Raw genomic sequence first — 24,635 nt, forward strand, 5'->3', positions numbered from 1 at the left:
TCGTAAAATGATGTGATGCGATTTCATCGATGTGAGAGAGCCGGAGGACGACCTAAACTGCAGCTAGCGCCTCATACCCCAGCGGCGCCGAATCACCAACAAGTAGCCCGACAGTAGCATGGCCAGTCGGTGACTGTGGATGGGCTTTGCATCTGACCATGCGGATTTTATGCGCATGCAAAGCAGTGCGCCACAATCAAATGATTGCTCGGCAGCCACTGGAGATGCTTCAACGGACTTTTATTGGACGACGTAATGGTCCATCAACATCTTTACTTCGAAACCCTCTCCTTGCGTGCACGATGATGAATCCAAAACTATGCACACAGGAGCATGGCAGTTGTCCAATCCAGACATATCCAATGAACTGGCATGGCCCCACTGCATGTGCACCACTCGCTTTCAATGATAATGATGTCATTCCCTTTTGGTCCGACAATAAAAACTGGATTAGCTTGCATTCCTGTGGGTGTCTGGCACATGGAAAAACCATCGGTCGCTGCACTCAAACGTCCCGGCGCCATGGAGCAGCGGCGAATCAACAGGCCGACTTTGATCGAGTGGCCGCGGAGCCCGTGTCTGGCGTGCATGACCGACACGCCGCCTGCGGGCCACGGGCGCTCATTGGCGAGAGTGGTACACGCCCTAATCAGGTCAGCTGTTAACCATACCAGCCTTGTGGCATCGGCGATGACACCGATTATATGAAGCCCAGCGAGGCTAATGGGCTCGAAGGAGATACAGATCGGAGGCTCTCGGCGCTCGTTCTGCGGCTCGAATGGATATTTCGGCTTCCAGTCACAGCCGGTAATAGGTGGCGGCTGCTGATCGTATTCCCGAAACAGCAGATCGGTATCAAATGGGGGATATGCATTTAAAAGGTCCGTCATATGCAAAGTAATTAATTTATACAGCGGTAAGTGCGGTAAATGCATCGGGCAGGCCGTTCGACAGTGCCAACATGATGATGATTAGGGCACAGGGAGTGCCGATGCAAGGGAAAGCCCATCTACTGAACGGGTCTGGCCACTCTGCAAACATTCATACAAAATACAGTGCTCTTCTAACGGCGTACAAAGATAGAGTAATACAGGGTGTGATCTCGGTAACACAGATGCACATCCCAGGGACATTTCACGACTGAAAGGCTTGGTCAAATAAAGTGACCGTTTGCTCTTGGCATCACTAATTTATGCGCCCGTAAGGCTTACATTTCGGTAAAAGTCGCGACAAGGAGTAACCGGTCATGCCATCACCTATCGCGAGTGAGCCATGATAAGACTGCACCAGCCCGCGTCCGTCCCACAAAGGTCCGGCTGTGTCGGGCCGCCTCGCCGCCGGCCTGACATTGGAAGGGCACGCTCTCCATGGAGCACCCGGCTCAATCTCCATGCATCACGGTCGGGCCCGCCCCCAGGGTGAGTGGTGGCCAGTTTGACCCCGCGCCCGGCACGCGGCCCGCCCGTCGCCCCCGCCGCTGCTGCTGCAGCCAGCCACCCCCACCCAGGGAGATACACGGCTGGTGTGGCCGAATCAAATTTAGGTGGCGCGGAGAAAAATGTGAATGAACTCATGTGGTTTGTGGCTACCACATCAGTCTGAACCGGAGTGAAGGGCGTAATCAAAACTTAGCATATCAAAGCCATCACTTCTGGGATACGGCCTGCCATGGCCTCCCATAGATATGCGCGCTAATGAACTTACTGTTGATTAACTTGTTCTGGGCCCAGCAGAGCGACAGCCGAAGATCGCAGCTGAGGTACAAGGTTTCGGCCCGCCCTCTGCTGACTCCGCCCGGCTCTTCACTGACGAACTCCACCCGGGCTGGACCGACTGACTTGGTCCGGGTCTCTACTGACTCAGCCCGCCACTCCGCTGACTCCGTCCGGCTCTTCACTGACGAACTCCTCCCCGGCTCGACCGACTGACTCGGTCCCTCGGTCCGGGCCTCTACTGACTCGACCCGTTCCTCAGCTGGCTCGACCCGAGCCTCTACTGACTCCAACCAGTTTATAATGACTCGACTCAGCCTCCAATGACTCTTCCCATCTTCCACTGACCCTACCTGGTTTCCACTGACTGACTCCGCGCGGGCCTGCGCTGACTCGGTCCGGTCCGCCACTGGCTCGACCCGATCCTTCACTGACTCGACCCAGTCCTACACTGACTCGACCCGACCTTCAAAACTCTACCTAGCCTCCAATGACTCGACTTGGCCCTCCACTGACTGGGTCCGGCTCTCCACTGACTCCGCCTTCCCCTCACTCCACCGGCCCGACCCGACCCTCCAGCGGCGGCTCGGCCCGTGAGGTCAGGGGGCGGGCTGTGCACCGCTGTTGTTCTTTTCTTCTCGTGTTAGCGTCGCGACAGTTTGATTAATGGTGGGGAGACGGCGGCTGCGGCGTGCCGGGCTCCCACACGGTCGTGGCCCGCCGCCTCGCGCCGCCTCCCCCCACGCACACCAGGTGCGCCGCGTGACCGACCGCCACACCGGTGACACCGGGTCCAGACGGCCGGGCGGAGACAGGAGCTGGGACGAGGGCTGGGACGAGGACGGGACGGAGAACGAGAAACGGAGACCGAGAGAGAGCCGGCGACTATGTCACGGTAGTGATCTCCGGCAGGACCACTCGGAAACATAACGAGAATGCTTCTTGAAAAACGAGAACTATTTTTGCCATCTCTCGATGGAGGATGAGGATATCAATAGTAAAGCGACTTCTCGGTGGGAAAAGGCAGCAGCGGTAAGAGCTAAAAAAGCAGCGGCACAGAAAGTAGCAAATTTAGTCGCTTACACCTAGCTTGTTGATATAAGAGAGATCATGCCAAATAAATCACTATTCTGGAAAACTATGAAAGACATGGAAGGCAGAACGTTAGGCTCACCATGTTTTTTTTTTATTTCAGAGAAGCACAAAAATGTTGGTAAATGAAAGGCGATTAGGCGGGACCAAAGCTTAGAAGGGGTCCTGCAGTGTGCCAGGACCTTGGAGCGGCGGTATCCCGTCAGTTTTGTTTGTTATCTTTTTGCTTCCTTTTTGCGGACGACTTTATCGACGTTCACACCATGAAACTAACTATACCCACTCAGGCGTTCGCCACCAATGCGCCGCTAGGTTGCATGGAAGCACCTGTTGGACAATCAACGATGGCTCACTGTGTCTGACAGTAGCGTTTGGTCCAAGCCATTTGCACGTGAGTAGAGAACATTTCGGAACAGGGGAATGAACGTGACTCTTTTCCAAGTTTGTTCCGAACTTTAATCGGTGTGTCTGTATTTTGTACGTGGTACTAATGTGTACCAATCTGGCTAGTGGCATCGAAATTTAAGAAGTGACGCGTATGTGAACAGAGGAGATTGCTCGCGCGGAGATAAAGAGAAGGCGAACACGTACTAAGGGAAAATGGAGTGCAGTTGAGTTCAGGTGAAGCGAGCAGGGTGTAGCGGTAAATCATGCCCCGGGACAGTGTCAACATGTAAGCCAAGTGGGGCGATGCTTCATGTCAATTGAAGGAAACGGCCACGGCTCGGGGTGGTGCGTTAGCCCGTGGACACGCCGACAGGGGTGGGACGCGGCGGCGCCGGCGAGTCGCACGCAGAGCGTGTTGCGGGTGGCTTGGGAGGAGGATAAGAGGTGCTGCTCGGGGCGCGTAGGGGGAGTCTCCCTGTCGGTGTCGCGTGCGGCAGTTCACCGTTGTGTGTGGTGTGGTCCGGCCGAGACTCCATGTGATCATCGAATACACAGGATCGGACAGTTAAGAAAATGCAACGAAAGCTTTGCGCAATAGATGACGAGCGCAAGAGGAATCATAAGACCTCGTGTTGAGCAACTGGCTTTGGGTTGCTGATAAAGAGGCCTCTAGCAACCCGCTGGTGCCAGTTGTGCATTGGGTTAAAATGCGCTAAGTCATTCTGTCTCTCATTTATCGTTGTTGGATAGCCGTACGGGTGGAATCGTACAACTCTTGCGAGCACTGACACTAGTACCTAACAGTTATGAATGCATAAGCGGAAGATGAGGCTAAATAAACGCAAACCTAAGCGCAATTTGACTGAATTAGTCGGCACTTAAATGCCCAACAAGGCGGTGAAAGCCAACGCACTCAGATGTTTGAGGCGTCGACGTCCATCCTGCCTTATACGGTCCTAACAATGAAATGTTAAAGGAGCTTTCGGCTCGTAATGCATAATTACATGATCACAATCTGCATTTAGGCCCGTTTAGAGTTTTACATATGAAAAGGACCGTGGCAAAGCGTGCGCTGCTCTCCACTCAAACTGCGCCACTCCCGTCGAATTGTTAAATATTTTAGCGTCACGTCTGACATGATGATCATTTGCAGGCCGACTGGGTGACATGTACGTGTGTAATCGCTAGCTGACGCTTTGCCTCGAATCATCCGCAGAAATCATGTGATAATGATGCAAAGCCCGTAGCTTGCAATCGCGTCCAATTATACATCACGATGTTGTACGGCGTTGCGTAAGCCTTATGTGAATGCTGCATTTAATAGTTGAAAATAGTCGTGCGCAGTTATTCCCAGCAGCATCACCGAGAATGGATGACCTTCCCATGCGGCCATCTGTCGGCTCGTCGTCCCCTGACCTTTTGCACCTCAGCCTATATCTTCTGCATGCCAGCTCTTACCTTCCCCTTTCTTGTACACCACCCTCTCCTGCTTGTTTACTAAGCTCTCCTGCTTGTCTGCTAAGCTCTCCAGCTTGTCTGCTAAGCCACTTCGCTACGAAGGACGGACGGACAGCCATTTCGTCCGTCCGTTCGTCCGTCCGTCAGCGCGTGTTTGTCCGTCTGTCTGTCCATCTGAGTGAGTGAGCGGACGCGCGCGTGCCAGCGCCCGCCCGCCGGGCCGCCTCCTGTTTAGAGCTCATTTTCGCGTCGGCAGCGCACACCGCGGGCGCCAGCCGCATACGATCTCCATGGCAATGACGCGCGCCGGCACGAGCGGCGTCGGCGCACGCGGCTCCGGACAGCAGGCGCGGAACGCACGCCCCCGGTTGGCCGCCGCGCTAGGTCCAGGTCCCACACGCGCCAGGGAGAAAGGCACGGACTGCATCACCGCCATGCTCAGGTCATCTCAGCTCACCTCCAGAAGTCGGCATGTGTTTCAAGATCGGTCACCCCGGCCGCGCCATGGCGCCGATGTTTTAGCCCACCGATCCAGCCGGCAGTGCTCGCAGCCTTCTCCCTGAGACTGATCGGCTCACATACAGCGTAACAGTCGCTCATCAGCCACTGCGAGCTCTACTGACCCCGGCCCGCCGGCCAGCAGGATCCGACCCCCATCTGCTCCCGACAGCAATCTTGGCAGCAGCTGGCGCCACAGACGGGGAGGCCGCACAGATGCCGTGCCAAGCCTTCCTTGCGGCAGCTGGGAGAACCGACCGCTAGCCTGACTCAACAGGGTGACCAATGGCACCGGCAGCCCGACAAACCAGCCGTAGTGAGCGGGCGAATTTATGGACGGTCCGAAATAAACACCTGTCCGATGAACAGTCACGCTCGACTGAGGCACGCATTTGAAACGATGTGTTGGGATCTGTTATGATTTCGACTGCCAAATAAACCATCGGCCGGACTGAAAACGGCCAAATATGCCTATTCATCTGCTGCGCCCTGAGTGCCTCGGTTTTTGAGAGGCCGCCCTCTCTCTCTCTCTCTCTCCTCTCTCTCTCTCTCTCTCTCTCTCTCTCTCTCTCTCTCTCTCTCTCTCTCTCTCTCTCTCATGCGGAATGAGCACCGGAAAATCGCATTCATTTGCATACACGCCGCATCGCCACAGATGGTTCAGTAGCGGACGAATGCATCTTCAGCCTCGCCTGTGCTGTGATGCCTGTCGGTGGCGGCAGAAGATTGGAGCAGCGCGGGTCTGACGGCAGATCGGGGCAGCACAGGTCTGACGGGGCCAGGAGGCACCCGTCGTGGGGGCGTATCACCCGGTGAGGGCGGTCACCCATGTTGGGGGAGTGTTGGTCGGGGAGCGGGGTCACCCATGCTGGGGGAGTGTTGGTTGGGGAGAGGGGTCACCCATGCTGGGGGAGTGTTGGTCGGGGAGAGGGGTCTCCCGAGCTGGAGGAGTGTTGGTCGGGGAGAGGGGTCACCCGAGGTGGGGGAGTGTTGGTCGGGGAGAGGGGTCACCCGAGATGGGGGAGTGTTGGTCGGGGAGCGGGGTCACCCATGCTGGGGGAGTGTTGGTCGGAGAGCGGGGTCACCCATGCTGGGGGAGTGTTGGTCGGGGAGAGGGGTCACCCGAGCTGGGGGAGTGTTGGTCGGGGAGAGGGGTCTCCCGAGCTGGGGGAGTGCTAGTCGGGGAGCGGGGTCACCCATGCTGGGGGAGTGTTGGTCGGAGAGCGGGGTCACCCATGCTGGGGGAGTGTTGGTCGGGGAGAGGGGTCACCCGAGCTGGGGGAGTGTTGGTCGGGGAGAGGGGTCTCCCGAGCTGGAGGAGTGTTGGTCGGGGAGAGGGGTCACCCGAGCTGGGGGAGTGTTAGTCGGGGAGAGGGGTCACCCGAGCTGGGGGAGTGTTGGTCGAGGAGCGGGGTCATCCGTGCTGCTGAGATAGACCTCTGTCACGGCCTGGACAAAACCATCATATGGTCTACGTTAGCGTTGAGCCTACCCCTCGTGTTTTCACGGGATGTCCCATCACATTCTCTCTCACTGAGTTGATAGTCCTCCCTCAGCGTTTTATCTGCAGAGCCACGTTGCACTAGCGTGCTGACCGCGAACCTCTGCCCAACAACTTCGGCCGGAGCGCGCGCGGCGGGAGATATGGGTTAACTGCCCTCCTCGCCACTTGTCGGGTCATTCGCCACGATGACACCACGAGCTGGGTGCGTCAGTTCTGGGTCAGAAGGCCCGCCGGAAGTGGCGGTGTGGAGGGACGCCGGGCGGACGCGGGCCGACGCGCCGTCGAGACGCGCGGCTGTGGTCACGGGGAGATAATACCACACTTCTCGTCAATGGCGGAGAGGAGTACAGGGTGAAAGGGGAGAAAGGGACGGCGAGGAAAGAGCAGGGCAGGAAATGATGAAAGAGAGACGGAAAAAGTAAAGGGATACGCGTATTGATTGAGCGGAGAAGAGAGGCGGAAAAATGATAGATTAGAGAGAGAAAGGCATGCGAGCATGGTGATAAAATGGAAAGCAAAATAAAGCTTCAGAAAAGAGCTTGGGCAAATAAATGCGGAGAAGGAAGACAATCGTCTTTGAGCATGGTGTTGTGCCATCGCCTGCAACTGCCCGTACACTGACTTAAAGTAACAGCTTTCTCCGCATTCGCTTAGCTTGCAACGATCGGCAATTAATTAACGCTAATAGCCTTCCCTCATCGAAGAGTTCAAGGAGAAAAACGCCGCGCGCCGTCTCACCAGGCCATAACGCCTGCAGTCTGCGCGGCTAACAGCACCGCCTCCGGTATGTCGTGGACCGTCGGTTAGAAGGGCGCCGAGCGCGGCTGGCGGCCGGCGCCAGCCCTGCCGGCATGGCCGGCGCGAGGTCACGGTTCTGCGGGCGAGGCGTCGCGCGCGGCGCGGCGGAGTGTGGCGGGGGCCCAGCGCCGTGACCCGACCGACGGCGCCGCCCCTCCGCTGTCAGCGGGCGCGGGCGGGCGCCTCCGGAGGTTACCCGCCGTCGCTGCGTGGCGCGCTGGCGGCGCTCCCTGGCAGCCGGACCGTTTAGGGCGGCGCAGGAGCGGCGACGTTGGGAGCGGCCCATCTGGTGCCCGGTCACCGAGCGTACTTGGTCCACCGACCGGCCTGCTCTGCATACAACACGGGCCGAGGCTGGGGAAACTCCGACCTCCAGGAACTCAAAACTCCAGAGCTATCAGATACACTACAGATATGCTGCAGATATATGCAGATCGAGGGGACTCTCCTTCAATCATCCGACTCCACATCCGCTCTGGCTGCTTAAAGGGACTGGGCAGACCGGATGTGATCACCATATTCGGACATAGAAATCTGAGTGATCTTCCAGCTCACGTTGCATCTTTGCTAAGCCGACCGTGCTTTTGGATGCAGTATACCTGCGAACTTTGCCTTCGACAAGGACACACATCCATAGCTGTGCACGAATCCGCTCTCGTAGAATCGATTCTGACTCGCGGTGCATGAGATTGCTTCTGAGTCTGACTCCAAAAATCATAGCACTATTTTGACCGGCTTTGATTCTAACTCGAGGATATATGTTTGATTTCGGAAAAGAGTGTGACAGAGCAACACCGGTGGCAACATTATACCGAATAATGTGTCTGCATGTGATATCAAGGCTTGCCTACAATATGCATTTGGTTAACAGTTCAACAACATCCCACGTTTTATGCCTCCCGCCTCACATCTCACGAACATATCTCACGTTTTTTTGCCGCACATATGAAAGCTGTTGGGGAAAAGGTTGCGAGTTATTAATTAAATTTCTACTTGACTTGACACATTATTCATTCCCAGCACAATGATGGAGATGACCAGATGCCGTTCACACCAGCACAGAGTTCTACAGGAATCAATGCCATCTTGACTCAAAACAAATTCGGCTTATTTCGGGGCTGACTACGACTTAACTTAATGGCAAGCACAAAGCCGAACTTAAAAAAGTACCACTACCCTATCCCGGCAGTGTGCCAGCACTTCATGTATAACTTTCCAGTGCGGTGAGCCAGAGTGCGTGTAGGTGCCCGCCGTACGTTGCTGTGCGTTTTTGGGGACTGAGCGGCTACTTTCTTCAGCACGGTTTGTTTCTTATCCCAGAATGTATAAAGAGTCAAAGCCTTCTAAGCGATACCGAACTTTTGAGCTTGGATTCCACGAAATATTTCGCCCTCTTTTGTCTGGCTACCTCCAAATGTGAAAGTGTTTTATAAAGAAGGCAAACATGTACGTGTGTTACTCAGTGAAATACCACCGCACCATGTGCACATGCAAGGCGATAAAATAATCACTGCGCCATTTCAAAAGCTAGGAGCTCCCAGCTCTCACAGAAACTTGACAAAAATCATGAGAAAATGCATCAGGTATCGTTAATCTTCGATTGGACAAATCCAGGCTGCTGGAAAGTAACGGTGCGATATCAACCGGGCTTAAAGTGCAGTCCTTCACTGGAGATGAGCAGATTACTTCCCAAAATATTCCGTGAACGACGCAGTTAGGCTGGCGTATATTTTATTGTCTGCGATTGCCGAATGTGATTCGAGGGATTAAACACCTATTAACGTTAAAAAATACGTTGAAATAATTTTAAAAAACAGCCAAGGCCACATATCAAGCGAGTGTTGACTCCCCCTGTCCCGTGTGATATTTTTGCCTCAGTTGAGAAAAGGCCACCTTTGAGAAGCTATCCTTCTTGATCGCAAAGACGGTAAATTACTACAGTGTCAAAGTATGATTCATAAGCGGGATGAGCAAGCATGTTAACCATTAGTCTACATCTAACCGAACTGAACCACAAGCCGGGTTCAAGCCCGATCGCGTACCTGCCGGCCAACTGGCGCTGACCGCGATCGGATCTCTGACTAGGGTCACGCTCCCAAGCGGGTGGTGTCAGGGGGTCGGGCCGCACCTGTACACGGCGCCTGCCGCCGTGGCCGCTCCCTCCGCGCCGGACAATGGTCCGTCGGCGTCTCGTCCAGATGAACAGGCCGATAGCCGAGCGACGCCGCCCGGCAGGGTGACGGATCGTTTTCCAGTAAAGCGCCGTGAGCCGCCGCTGAATCACCGGGCGGCGGGACACGCGAGTCCCACGGCGGCCGCTGGACGCCCGACCGCCGCATGGCAGCGTCCCGGCCGCGCCGCAGCGGCCTCCGTCCGCGGCGCACGTGGCGCTGCCCGGCCGCCGCCCCGCCACCAGCAGGCTGATGCAGGCCGCCCGCAGACTCGACCGATGCGTGCACTTCCGCGCGGATATGACGCGTGTTGATCCAAACACGGGTGCCGCATCCCAGGAACTTTGACAAAGCTGCGAATGGACCTTGGATGCTGGAGAATGCCTCCTTTCCTTTAAAATGGTTCTCCGATCCCAGCAAATCCTCCGGCAGCGATCGGAAAAAAACTGGTTTCCGAACATTTTTCGGCAAAATGTATGGAAGATCCTGAATCCCAATAGATCAACAACATATTTTAAACAGATCCAGGACGCAAAACAAAATATGAACGCTTAAGGACAAAGAATCTCACTCGCCTAATAAGGTATCGATGCTGGCACCATGAGGTGTTAATGCCGCTTTTGAGGCATTTAAAGCAAGCTCTATGTCTTAGTTGCTCAATCGCTTGTCTTTTACTTAATTTGATTTCAGCAAAAGTACATTGTATAAGCTGTCGGCACAAATAAGAATGTGATATCATGCAACAACATACGATAATGAATGCTGGATCCTGGAAGACCCATTGACAAAATCATCACAGAGATCTTAATCCTAGAGGATTTTAGATCCTGAAAGACCCATTAACAACATCATGACAGAGACCTTAATCCTGGATGATTCTTCGGCAGCGAACGGAAACGGGCCGAAGTCCCCAAAATTGTACAGCAATCTCATTAAATGGATCTCGCGGCCAGGTAGGCACAGACCTTAAGGTGGGATTTAGGAATCCATTTCTAAAATCCACCTACAAGCCTGGTTTTACTGTGCTTGTCTTTCGCCATGAGGCATGGATATGACCTGTTCCCAGGGCCTGCACATCTGCCAGTTGCGGGCTTAAATGTGTCCACCGGCCAACCTTGCCTTCCCTCGCGAAAAAGGTGAAAAAGAGGCTGCGTCACGGAAATTTCGGCCTCACATGCATCGATACAAAAAAGATGAATGGCATTGCAGTCTCGGAATTATAACAAGTGTTAGGACATCACTCGTTCGCTGTTAGCAATCAGGGGTTCGCGACAGAGCCGGTGTGTTTATTTGCGACTTTTGGTCCGGTGGGCGCATCGTGTAAAGCGGTGGCAAACTTGCACCCTCGACGGATCACAGTCATAACATGGAGCACTTAATCATAACAAGAGATAGATACACAGCCACTCTCAGTGAACTTCCGAGAGCGTTTCCGCTCGGAGCCGTGGCCGAGACGGCGGAACAGGAAACAGTCTGATCCTGGTTCGCATTAAAGTCCATAGTCATAAACAACCTATTTCACCAGTGCTGATGCCTAAACAGACAACGCTTCGGGCACGACCGCAGTCAGGTGTTAAAAGCGTCGGATCACGTCCGTCCCTGGTTGAGGCTCTTCTCTAGCCTGTACAGTGTTCCCGCACGCCAAACTAGATCTGTTGACTCAGCACTAGCACATCCGGCGGCTCCTGTGGGCACGTCGACCGCCCACGCGGCGACGGCCCGCCCCTGGAGCGTCGTTCCGAGGTCTGCCGCGTCTCTGACGCCCCCGGTCAGCTCTGCTGCGCCGGTGCCAGCCCTGCGACCTGCCGCGGGCCCGCTGACCCCGCGCCCAGCCGCCTCCACAGCTTTCATCGGCCGAGTCCGGCTCGGCTCGGCTCGGCTCCATATAGCCATTACGGCCGTCTAATGGCACCGAGCAGCGCGGCGTCGGGCGGAGCGCCCTGTCCGCCCTGTAATCATCCCAGCACCACGACTTATGACCGCGGCCGCGGGAACAAAGCGCAGGCCCGGCCCGGCCGCGCTGGGTCCGAGGCTCAGGTCACCACCGCCCGGTCAGCGCCGAGGTCCGGAGCTCGGGTCACCACCGCCCGGTCAGCGCGGGGTCCGGAGCTCGGGTCACCACCGCCCGGTCAGCACCGAGGTTCGGAGCTCGGGTCACCACCGCCCGGTCAGCTCCCGCCCGGTCAGCACCGAGGTCCGGAGCTCGGGTCACCACCGCCCGGTCAGCACCGAGGTCCGGGGCTCGGGTCACCACCGCCCGGTCAGCTCCCGCCCGGTCAGCACCGAGGTCCGGAGCTCGGGTCACCACCGCCCGGTCAGCACCGAGGTTCGGAGCTCGGGTCACCACCGCCCGGTCAGCTCCCGCCCGGTCAGCACCGAGGTCCGGAGCTCGGGTCACCACCGCCCGGTCAGCACCGAGGTTCGGAGCTCGGGTCACCACCGCCCGGTCAGCTCCCGCCCGGTCAGCACCGAGGTCCGGAGCTCGGGTCACCACCGCCCGGTCAGCACCGAGGTTCGGAGCTCGGGTCACCACCGCCCGGTCAGCTCCCGCCCGGTCAGCACCGAGGTCCGGAGCTCGGGTCACCACCGCCCGGTCAGCACCGAGGTCCGGGGCTCGGGTCACCACCGCCCGGTCAGCACCGAGGTCCGGAGCTCAGGTCGCCACCGCCCGGTCAGCGCCGAGGTCCGGAGCTCAGGTCGCCACCACCCGGTCAGCGCCGAGGTCCGGAGCTCGGGTCACCACCGCCCGGTCAGCGCCGAGGTCCGGAGCTCAGGTCACCACCGCCCGGTCAGCACCGAGGTCCGGGGCTCGGGTCACCACCGCCCGGTCAGCTCCCGCCCGGTCAGCGCCGAGGTCCGGAGCTCAGGTCACCACCGCCCGGTCAGCTCCCGCCCGATCAGCGCCAAGGCCGGGAGGCCGTGTCACCACCGAGCAGTCAATGCCGGGTCAGTTGTTCAGTGCGACATAATCCCTGCAATGTAGCCGCAACAGCCTGAAGTTGCTACTCGTGAAAATAAAAAGTTGACCTGAGATCATTGGGCAATCATTGGTCAATTCGATTCGAAAACTTCGCATCATCTCAGGGTGAGGTCAGGGTCATCACTCATTCCTGACTATTAGCGGCAAATCGCCACAAAGATCTCAGACCACTAGATGGCCGGTTGATATAAAAACTTAGCGTCACCAGGGTTCGCCCAGCACATCATTTCAAGTCAATGGAGTCAAAGTACGGATCGAAAGCTCGAGTCATCGAAAGAATGAACGGCGATGTGAACGAATGGAAGTTGCACCACCCATCAGTTCGCCAGCACCGAGTTCCCAAACGTCTCTGGATCCGCCTTGCGGTCTCAGACGTCTCTGGATCCGCCCTGTGCTCTCAGACGTCTCTGGATCCGCCCTGCGGTCTTAGGCGTCTCCGGAACCACCCCGCGCTCTCAGACGTCTCTGGATCCGCCCTGCGGTCTTAGGCGTCTCCGGATCCACCCCGCGCTCTCAGACGTTTCTGGATCTGCCCTGCGCTCTCAGACGCCTCTGGATCCGCCCTGCGCTCTCAGACGTCTCTGGATCCGCCCCGCGGTCTTAGGCGTCTCCGGAACCACCCCGCGCTCTCAGACGTCTCTGGATCCGCCCTGCGCTCTCAGACGTCTCCGGATCCGCCCTGCGCTCTCAAACGCCTCTGGATCCGCCCTGCGGTCCCAGGCCTCTCTGGATCCGCCCTGCGTTCCCAGCAGGCTGGGATACTGCTGACTCTCAGTCTCGCGGTAACAGCCCAGGCCTGGCCAGCGGCGTTCTCACAGTGCAGTGCAGGCCTTTTCTGGGCCCCGCGACGACCGGTGCCAGTGACCGCACACAGACAGGCAGGCTGGCAGCCCGACTCCGATTAGGCCCGCTCGACGATTACCGACTGATTCCTCTTCACAAACACCACAGGAGGCCTAAATGGCTTACTATGCGCATAATTCATCGGCAGCATGCTTCCAATAGAGTCATAAGGAGGACGTTAAGATAACACACTGCTTATGAATACAGTCCGCGAGTGACAGGGAATGAGTGTAAGCAGTGTAAGCTTTTGCGCCCGGGGTCCTGATGACGCTTCAAGAAACCGGACGCAACGGATCAGACAGGGTAGCCTGTCGCCAACATTCGAAAACGCCGTCACTGTGCAGCTAGGCGAACTAGCTAGGCGGTAAACGCGAGCAAGGCGGGGCTAAATGCAGAACGGGGTGGGGTGGGGGGTGGGGGGGGGGGGGGGCAGGTGGACGACACGCCACCTCCGCTCACCTGGCCGGTGGTCAGATCATGGCCTGGTGGCCGTCAGCTGGTGCCGCGGTCGCACTCTCACACACCTGCGCCCTGCCCCGAGCGCGTGCAGCGCCCGACTGCCGGCCGGCCGGCCGGGCCGCGCCTCCGCCGCCCGGGGCCCTGACCTCTCGGCCGGCCTGACCCCGCCCCGCCGCGCCGTATAAGGCGATCCGACGGCCGGTCGCTGACGTCACGGCCGGCCGGCCCGGCGCGCGGGGGGCGGCCGCCGCGGCGGCAGCTCGCTCCCGCTGGGTGCGATCAGCGGCGTGCGCTGGCTCTCCGGTCCCGGTGTGAGGACGCGTGCTGGGCTCGTGCGGGCACAGACGGGGGCCGGCTGACGTCCGGTAGCGCTGCTCCCGTCCGCTTCAGTTCTCATAGGACTGCCGGACTGGACCAGACCCAAGGGACTCCGGCTGTTGGCTCTGGGCTCGTGGCGTTGGTCGCTGCATGGTGGCAACAAGCTCGTGGCGTTAGTTGCTGTATGATGGCAGCCAGCACGACAGGGTGTGGTGCTAGTAATCACTGTCGGTTCATGCTAGCGGTGGTAGATAATGTGGCCATGACATAAACAGTCATGCTGCTCCCGTAGTTGACCATTTGGGCATGTGAACATGCGGCGGGATGGAGGTAATAGGGCTGGAGATCATGTGACGTCCCAGGGTGATAGGGCTGGAGATCATGTGACGTCCCAAGCGTATGAACTTGTCCATGAAGTTATCGTATTACACGGCTGGAGCCAAACGTGTTCCATCGCAGTTCAGTCTGGATGTGTGTGCACACTGTGGAAGTGAACACTCTGACTATATCCGGACTCCGTCGTCCCGCGTATCCAGCGGTCCGCTAGTCCACCGGTCCCAGATGTCTCGGCCCTCCCTAACCGCTGCTGATCCGCCGGTCTATCGTTTCCAGATCTCTCACCCCCCCCCCCCTAGCCGCTGCTGGTCCGCTGGTCCACCGATTCCAGATCTCTCGGCCCTCCCTAACCGCTGCTGGTCCGCTGGTCCCACACCGCTAGGCTCACAATAACCAAGACGAGCACCACCGGACACCGCCGGCCTGTCGACCAGCGACGCTCGGGCCTGGGAGCCCTGGTCCGATCTCTCGCCGTCAGGTGAACGGCGGGGCAGGTAGCAGACATCTCCTGGTTATTCCCTCGGTGGATGATTGACGTTAAGCCGGCCCGTTTTTCTCATGGCAAACGATAGAGGTTGCTTTACCCGACTCGTTTTTCTCGCTACTGGGCATGGGGAACGAAGGAGCAAGGAAGCATGTCCAACGCATTTCAATCACGAGCAGTTACTGAGACGCCCTTTGGAATAAGAAAGGCACACTGGGCTTTTCAAAACGAGCGTCCATGTCTCGCGGTTCCATGACATTTTCATGGCTGCACCAGGGGCAGGTAGTTCCCGCCACAGCAAGTTATAACATTCCGGTGGTCTCGATGGGCGTGTGTCAGTTGGAGTTTGCGACTAACTCGGCTGCTGAGGCCCCATGACGTTTGCAGCCTCTCACCCTGGTAAAGAGGGACGTGTTCGGGGGGAATCGAACCCCGAACCTCTGGTTTTCCCAACACAGTTCAACAACTACACTGTTGGTGACCCCAATCACGACGGCCGACCGAATGCTTTCGCAATGCGTGCAGCGCGCTTTGGTCATGAAACAGAGGCACCGAATCTTTCGAGGCCTAAGATGTCATCAAAATGAGGATTGTTAACCGTGGAGATCATGAGTTTCGGACGTCCGTCGCGATCGGCGGTGTTTGCAATCATGGGTGTGCCGTGGTCAATCGTGGTCCCGAAGCCGACACACACACATCAGTCTTTGACCGACGTAGCTGGACCCGAGCAGCTATTACGGCGAGAACCGCTCGCGCGAGCTAAAACCCGCCAACCCCATCCTGGCGACACCAATCACTGGCCGTAGAAGGCGCACCGTTGGTCGAGTGCAATGACATTATCTCACGAGGTGCAGCGCATACGCCTGAGCCAATAGCTGAACATGCATTGCGATCGCCAGCACACAAGGCCTGAAACTCCGCCAAGGCATTGCCATTTTGATCCGGCGTTCTGGCCGTGCAGCCAGTTGAAGATCAGTGTGCCGACTGCAGACACACATCAACCGCAGGCACGCGCTCCACCCGGGCGTCTGCGCTGTCCGTGCAGCCCGGGCCTACCATCGCGGCCTCATCGAACGCTCGCCCTGGCGGAAAAGCCAGCCGAGCCTTTCACGGGAACCTGTAGTCTGCCGCCGGCAGCCGTGCTCGTCGGCGCGCCGCCGCCGTCAGCGCAGCGGCCGCGAAAGTGAGCAGCGCCGGTCGGCGGCGCCCTGAGAGTCGGCCGGGCGCGCCGCCGCCACCGGCACCGCCTTTCCCAGCCGCACGCGGGCCCGCGCCGTCCGTTACCGCGCCGCTTACACCGCGGCCGGGCTGTACCGGCAGCGCTTGGCGGCACATGCTATGGTGTTCTGCTCGCTTCGACGCCGAATGTGGAAGCGGCCACCGGGTTGCGGTTGGTTCGCAATCGGCTCTGATGTGGGGTAAACGGTGCACGGTGCCAGACCCACCCGGGCTCGCCGCGTGAACGTCGGCAGTCTGGCTGGGAGAACAGGACTTTACACACATGTCGGGAAGCCAAAGCGTTCCTGGAATGCTCCGAGACCGATGTCGCTGAGCCTTCATGCAAAAGTTGGGCGACATGATTAACGACTGGTTTTAGAGAAACCATTGCCTCAACCCGCCTTGCCGAAAACGCGCCGGAACTGGCCTTCTTAGAGACTCGAGTAGAAGCCGAGTGTCGCTCGGCCGCTCGAGCTCCGTCATGAACGCTCGAAGGTCCGCACCTACAGCAGAAGGCCGCCGGCATTCCACCATGCCGGCGGTCAGAGGGGAAGGCTGCTTCGGATCACGATCGATACATGACGTCACGAGTCGTTGCATTCCTCGTGCTGGCGTTATGCGCGTGCGTTAGCATTTTGTGCAACTGATCTTGAAATCACCAAAATGATTGAAATCAGACATCGTCGTCATTTAATCAGATATGCAGCCAGGCAACCAAAACCAGAAAAGACAAGCCAGACTCCCGATATGTATCCAACCAGTGATTTGTGATCACTGATAGCCCGCATGGCCCACGGGCACGACAGAGCTCCACGAAGCATGCATTTCTTGGCATCCCATAATGATCTAGTGCACATCAAACACCAAGCACAGCGGATGAATTCCTGTCGGCTTTTGGGTTCCGATCGAGTCTTTTACATCCTACATCTGCCCGTGTCAATGTTGCATCCCGTAGTACACGCACGCAATGCATTCAAATGTCGCATGGGTCAGTGCATCTGACGTAAAACGCTGTTAAAAGAAGCATGGCATGTGTGCAGGGACACATGTGCGCAATGACGCATCTGGACGCAATGCTCTCCATTGATGCAGCTCGCCTCAGCAGTTGCTCGCCTTCAGTTCTGCATTAGGTTAAAAGTTGAGGCGATAACTGCAACAATGTAGGTGCAACTGCGAGCAACGTCCAGATTATGGAAACTGCTACGTAGGAGGGACTGCTGCCTCCAAATATCCGCTGAAGTATGGCCGTAATCTTCAGCGGCTCATTTGCTGTCAGAGTGCTCTTTAACACGGCAGGCCATTTTCATCAACTTACAAGCTCGAGCAGTAGAAGTGGCAAACTCCCACCCACTTCTTTCTTCACTGTAGACGTCGCCTTTCTCTTGGGTACCAATATATAGATATATATATATATATATATATATATATATATATATATATATGTAGACGCATGCTAGTTGTCCCTGACGACAGGCTGCTGGTTGCCTGTCGTGGACTGTCGCAGAATGCACAACAATGTTCATTCAGCTGATGAATTCAGCCCGTGATTCGGCTTCTAAACGTTACCACGACGCTTTTATTCAGATGACGTATGTGTCACAGCTATGTGAACAGAAATGTTTCGGCTGCCGGCCCAAGCAGTCGACGAAATCATGCTTGCTGCCTAGCACAGTGAGCTCTAATGCAAATTAAATCGACATGTGACATAAGCCACCTTTGAATGGAAATCACTCCATCACCCTGTATGGCGTATCTGCGCTTGCCAAGCTGCAGCACTGAGCTACGTCACCATTCCGACACTGGTCGCGCCTCCGCTGTCTTGGGACAGGTCGTCTTGATGGACCTTGCAGATAGCTGCTCGGGGTCACCTGCTGCAGGTGACTCGATACACCACTGCAACCCCACCAGGCTCGTGGCCGGCTTTCCGTGAATTTTCATTGCCGAAGCGCTTAGCCTGTACGAGAGTCAAACCACCGGTCTCGGGTCGCGCTAGCCCTGCGAGAACGCAAGGTCGCGCGGCTCTCCTTCTGCCGCGCCTGCTCGGTGAAGCCCTGTTTGGTATGCACAACAGACACGGCTACCTACAATGGGCCGTTTGCCCAGACCATTGTTACATTGCTTGGCCGCGGGCCGGGTAGGTTACATTGGACCAGAAAGTGAACCAAACAGGTCCGTCCACTTGCACTACAGCAGATTGATACAGACGGGGTCCACGTGGTTCATGAGGCTTGGCTGGAGGGTCTGCGGCCAGCCCAAGCGAGCCCAGTCACCCTTTCAACGGCTGTAATCGGTAGCAGGCACTGCTCGCAACGCCAGTGCAACGGAGCGCAGTAGCCGCCCATAACTCGTAATGCGGTAGTGGGGGGCGCCGACGGTCCGCGGCGCTGGTGCCGTGGCGGTTGCTGTAGCCGTGACGTCGCCAAGTTTTGGGGTAGACGGGGGGCAGAAATGTAAAAAGGACAGGGGACTGAATACGTGCAGAGGCGGAAAACATGCAGCTTACTTTCATTGTCCACGGATTCCGAGAACGCCGCGGGTTAAGGGGGTTTCATTCGAAGGCAGAAGTAAGTTACCGGCTGACCCTCCCTCGCCGAGCGGCATCTATATCCTACAGAAGCGTATACCCCTATCGTTAATCTAGATCCGTGTACAGCTAGTAGCTGCACGCAGCAGCCGTCAGTGTCGTGATACCACCGTTTGATGTTCGGTTGTACAGACGCACACACACCATATTTGCATCGTTGAATGCAGGCGGCCGTCTTCAGAGCGTCTATTTGCCATCGCAGTGGGCTGCTGCATCGAGAATCGCTGCTGCGATATGCACGCCAGGGCGGCCTATCGCGGAGATCATGCCGACTGCTCGACAGCGCGGCTGGCTGTGCGCTGCGGTCCTTTGCAGGTGCCGCCAGCCGGGCGAAAACACTCTGCCCGCCACTCAAGAGGCTGCCGAGCATAGTGGACGGAGCGAGGGAGGTCCGCTGAGAGGAGGCTGCGGCCCGGCAAGAGGGCGACTGCGCGAGCCATCTGTCGTCAAACATGGCGGCCATGACCGCTGCAGCAGAGGACTCGTGACGGCGCCAGTCGGGTAACATCCGGCACCAAACCCTTAAGCAGGCTGCGGCAGGCTCTCTCCAAATGTTGCGGCAAAAATACCCCATGCATGTCACGGCTCTTCATCGCTGTAGCCCGCTGCATGACATCACGCGTGACTCATAGCACTCCCAGCGAATACAGAGTGGAGACTCCCTAGCGAGTCGGCATTTAATGATCACCAGTCGTAGACGCTGACAGGTGAGTACGAGCCAGCTTATTATTCAGCCCGATCGATCCGATCATCTGCGAGAACCAAGACAGATGCTACGAATGCAAGCGCATGATCATGCACGGTTCGGTGAAAGACCACGTAGCTCGAGCAGGCCTATCGAACGCCGAGAGACTGATTTTTTCAACGCACATCGGTGCAACAAGAGAAGACGTTCCATACTGGCATCGTCCGGTGATCAAAAACACCATTTCTTACCTGCCATTTCGCTACGGTTTGGGCGATGCGTGCTACTAGGGGACTTGCGGTTGGTTGCCACCTCGACTCACCACGCCTGAGGCTGATTTAGTTTGTTGATTCAGAAATTTGTGCATGCATTCCGAGATCAATTTCAGTGTAGCCGATGTCGGGAAAGCAGGTCATGAGACAAACTGTTCCTAAAGAGAAAACTTTACAGAACCCGTTTTGGTAAGGACTTCCAGCTAGCACACAGCAACAGTAAGGAGCTGTTGTAGCTACCAGTCATCATCATTTATGTCATCCCCCGTCCAGACCACCTACAATGGAAGAACATCAGCTATATGCGTGCACATTACGTACATTCCGTATACGTGGTGGCCTACACAAACCACACATAAGAAGTGTGCTCGCCTGCTGGCCTATGGGTAGGTTCTCGTCAAGAGCCATCTGGGAGAATCAGCTACACTACACTGGGGCCACATTGTAACATCTAAATGTATGAGCCAACTCAGCTCCCACATTTTCCCCAGGAACTGATTCTGCTCGGGCTAAAACAGACATTGGGTTGATTCCAGAGTAGAATCCGACCCCATCCACAGTGAAGCAATAATATGGCACTCGCGACTGGGCACGGTTGCAACCGCCAACCTGTGTGCCCTGAGCCCGTGCGCATGAAAGACTGATAAGTCAAATTAACACCTGATCGGATAGCGAACAGCGTACAGTCTCTCCCAGCTTCTCTGTCTCAATGGTCTTCCACTTCATGCAGCGTGTTGTTCGTTCGCAGGAAGCACGTGGTTGCACCCCCCCCCCCCCCCCCCCGAGCTGATCGCCGTCTCCTTGTTAGGACGTCCGGCTCGCTGCCGCTGTCATCGGAGCCGGCGTGTTGTATCCGCCCGCCATAAAGTGACGCCCGCCACTTGTTGGCGGGACGCGACGCCAGCAGCACCATGACGTGCTGAATAAAATTCCGGATCTAGAACGTGGGGTTCTTCGAAGTAATACTTCCCAAGGGACGGCAGCGCAGACGCACAGTACGCGTTCTCCAGCCGACATGCAAGACGCTATACGGCGATGTAAGAGATCTGCGCGGATATCGCAAATCACATAAAATACCATAGGGGGATATGCATCGCATTCCCTGGTTGCATTCATATCGCATTCGATTTTGAGGCACATCCCGTGCGCTGGGCTCGCTGTGCCAGCTGACAGCGCCCGTCAGCCGGGTCAGGCGACGCTTAAGCTGATCCTGCGGCCGCAAAAAGCGCGCGCCCGCCGGACAGACGCATTCACCGGCGGCGCAAAAAGGCGCGCGGGACTGCGCGCGCGCGTGCGGGCGTCGGTCGGCCGTCCAAAGGTGAATCAGCCGGGCGACGCGCGGAGAAAGTGGCGCCAACCTTGACCCCGCGCCACCAGGCGGCCCGAGGGAGAGAAAAAAATGGTAAGCTACGCGGCCCAGCGGACGGTAGATACTAACTGGCGGCGGGAAGACACGAATGGACTGTTCAAGGCGAGGGAGAGCGCGTCCGGTGACGGCGGGGGCGCGATAACGCCGCCGACGGCCGCCATGTATATGTCCGCGGAGACGCGACCGCCGTATTGTCATGCTGATGTGGTGGCGGCGGCGGCGGCGGCGGCGGCGGCGGCGGCCGCGCCGTAAATACGACCCGTCGGAACTGAGCGGGCGACGACGGAGACGGCGGGTGCAGGCGGAGCCGGCAAGGGACGGCGCGCCGGCCGGCGGGACCCTGCCTCGGGCAGGGAGGCAACACCATCCGCAGCGGCGCGACCAGCCTGCGGAGGCCGGCGTCGGGCCGGGAGAGCGGGGTGCTTCGGCGGGTACGGGCCGGCGCCCCATCAGAACACGTCTATTCCTAGTCTGTTGCGGCCGCCGGAACGCCACCGGGTGCGGTCGCCATTTACGGATTACTCAATGCATGACACCGCCGCAAATTCTGTGCTCGTATTTTGCAACGCCGGTGCAGACTCCGTCTGCTCCTTTATTTAGAGTGGCAGGTCGTAAATCACAAACACTTCTCGAAACCGAGCGCATCTCATGCCGCACTCCGGGCACGCGCCGCATCACCCGCAAATCACAATCAAAAGCTTCCCAGGTCACTCGGGACGCAGTCCACGACCAAGCAGCCGCATCCAGTCCGTGCGACGTCAGCGTAGGTCCAAGCGAACGTGATTTCGAAAGGTCAGGCATCATCCACGCATTACGCAAACACGCACCACCGATCGCAGTTCTCTCCATATTCAGACAGCGCTCTTGCATTCTTCGGAGCAATTCTGGCACGCATCATCACCGCCAGGAGCCCCCCACAGCTGCGCGACATCCATCAACGGCCAAGCCAGCCAGGCGTCTCAGAGTTCATCCCACCCCCAGCGCGCCGCCCAGCGCCGCAGGAGCCGCGGCCGTGTCCACACCGGCGCCGTCGGGCCGCACCCCCACGTAAACCTGCTCCAGCACCGACGCCAGGCGCACCGCCAGGCTGGCCTCGTCGGCGGCGCGGCGCACCGCCTCCGACGGCGCGCACAGCAGCGGCGCCGCCAGCAGCAGCGTCTCGCGGCGCACGTGCCGCTGCCGGTGGCGCAGCAGGCCGGTCAGCAGGCGCACAGTCGCAGGGTGGCGCAGCAGCGCGACGGCCACGGCCGGCGCCAGCACCAGCTGCGCCAGTGCCCGCAGCAGGTGCGTGAGGGCGCGCAGCACCGTTAGTGCCGGCAGCGGCTCGGCCACGGCCGCCAGCAGCAGGTCCACCACGCAGGTAAGCAGGTCAGGCGACGCCGGTGCCAGCAGCGACTCGGCGGCAGGGCTGGCCGCCGCCGCCGCCAGGCACTGGCAGGCGGCGGGCGCGTCCAACGCCAGCAGCTGGCTCAGTAGCGGCAGCAGGTCCGGCGCCAGTCGGCTGCGAACGGCGGCAAGCGGCGGTGAAGGACTGCAGCTGCGCCGCAGACATGGCGAACGCACAAATGGTGCACCAATGGGGGCCGATGGCTGGCGAACATGGAACTCTAGCGCTAGTGGCGGGGGTTCACTAAAGTGACCAACCCATCATCTGTCGCAACACTGTCAACTATGCTACTGGGAAAGCACAAGCCTTTTTTACCCCCCGCAGTCAAACTTGCTCAAACCGTCCAGCTCGACTGGCTACCTGGCGTCCTTGGAAAACCATCGACAAGATGTCACTCTGGACCAATGACTGTCCCAACTACACAGCTTTCGTTCTTCCGACGTGAAAAAGCAAGTCGCACGGAGAAAAAGGCAGATAGAGAGGACTGACAAGATCACGATCGCACCTAATCTGATGTGACTTGCTCACCTTGCACTTTCCTCGGAGGCATGCGTCAAAAACACTGCGATGGCTGCAGCGGCGGACTCTCGAACAACTTTGTGTATCGACTTCAAACACGAGATGGCAGCAGCGGTCATGCCTTGTGCGGCCAGCAAGGCGCAGGTTTCGGTACCGGAGGCAGCCATGTTCCCCAGAGCCCAGATGCACTGGTCCTGCAGGTGCGACGACCAAAGTCAGACTTGTTCCGCATGACAAACACCACATTACTCCGAGTTCGTCGTTCTGGTGTCGTCACGCCTCCACAGCTGCAACACGTGGATTCAGGGACCTGACGGCCTGACCTGAAATGACTCAGCGAGTGGCGCCACCCGAGAGTGTCCCGGTCTCGGTCGCCAGCGCGCCCCGTCACCACTGACAGGCCCTGGAGCCTGACCTGGAGCAGCGGGCTGGCGCTGGCCGACAGTGTGACCAGGTAGCTGCCGACCATCTGGGCCACCTCGAGCGACACCGGGCCGGCCGCCACGTTCGTCAGGCAGGCGGCCGCCTCCAGCTGAGCGTCCGGATCATCACCTGGCGACGCGGCACGACAGTAACATGTGGGCAATGACGCCTGCCTCCCCCCAAAAAAAACAGCAGGCCTAAAAATGACTGCCCTAGACTCGACATGAACATTATGCACCGTAACTGGAAAATCCGACCGAAGTCAACCTTCAGGACAGACGACTTTGCTTTCCCGGCAACCTAACAGCGCACATACACCAGTTAGGACTACGCCCCGGCAGACAAGACGCAGGCGGCCAGACGAATCCGAAGACACAAACAGCACGTAACATCGTCGCACATTCGATGCAACATATGCCCTTGGGACTGCCGCGAACGCAATTTTACCAAGGGCGCCTTCAGCTGGGTGAGGGGAGGGCGCCATCACCACAGGCTGAGGTGGACCTCCATCGGCTGGGTGAGGGGAGGGCGCCATCACCACAGGCTGAGGTGGACCTCCATCGGCTGGGTGAGGGGAGGGCGCCATCACCACAGGCTGAGGTGGACCTCCATCGGCTGGGTGAGGGGAGGGCGCCATCACCACAGGCTGAGGTGGACCTCCATCGGCAGGGGGATGGGATGGCGCCATCACCACAGGCTGACGTGGACCTCCATCGGCGGGGGAGGGGATGGCGCCATCACCGCAGGCTGAGGTGGACCTCCATCGACTGGGTGAGGGGGGACGCCATCACCACAGGCTGAGGTGGACCTCCATCGGCGGGGGGGGGGGGGAGACAAACAGCTGGCTGGGCCGAACATCACTGACCCGTCAGTGGGGCCAGAAGCCGCTGCAGGCGGCGCCGCCCGTCCGGCGCCGCCGTCCAGGCCGCGCGCGCCGCCGCGCTCTGCGCTAGACCTCGGCCGATCCGCCGCAGGGTGTCCGGGGTCAGCGGCGGACCGTCCGGACCGCTCAGCGTCAGCAGCTCACTCACAGGGGGCACCTGCCAGCGTCAGCAGCTCACTCACAGGGGGCACCTGTCAGCGTCACCAGCTCACTCACAGAGGGCACCTGTCAGCGTCACCAGCTCACTCACAGAGG

The 24,635-nt window shown here is 58.2% G+C and overlaps 1 protein-coding gene across 1 annotated transcript in view; it reads right to left on the reverse strand.

Moving 5' to 3' along the window:
- The window catches only part of LOC119109302 (uncharacterized), a 52,432-nt gene that overhangs the window by 23,327 nt on the left and 4,470 nt on the right, over positions 1–24,635 (reverse strand). The window contains exons 4-8 of the mRNA XM_037232898.1: positions 24,363–24,537; positions 23,490–23,626; positions 23,084–23,268; positions 22,618–22,669; positions 22,191–22,260 (exon numbers count right to left, since the gene is read on the reverse strand). Of these exons, the coding sequence (XP_037088793.1) occupies positions 22,191–22,260; positions 22,618–22,669; positions 23,084–23,268; positions 23,490–23,626; positions 24,363–24,537 (619 nt within the window). The remainder of the gene's footprint in view (positions 1–22,190; positions 22,261–22,617; positions 22,670–23,083; positions 23,269–23,489; positions 23,627–24,362; positions 24,538–24,635) is intronic.

Source organism: Pollicipes pollicipes, unplaced genomic scaffold (assembly GCF_011947565.3).
Source record: "Pollicipes pollicipes isolate AB1234 unplaced genomic scaffold, Ppol_2.1 Scaffold_7231;HRSCAF=8579_pilon_pilon_pilon, whole genome shotgun sequence".
Taxonomy (NCBI): Eukaryota; Metazoa; Arthropoda; class Thecostraca; order Pollicipedomorpha; family Pollicipedidae; genus Pollicipes; species Pollicipes pollicipes.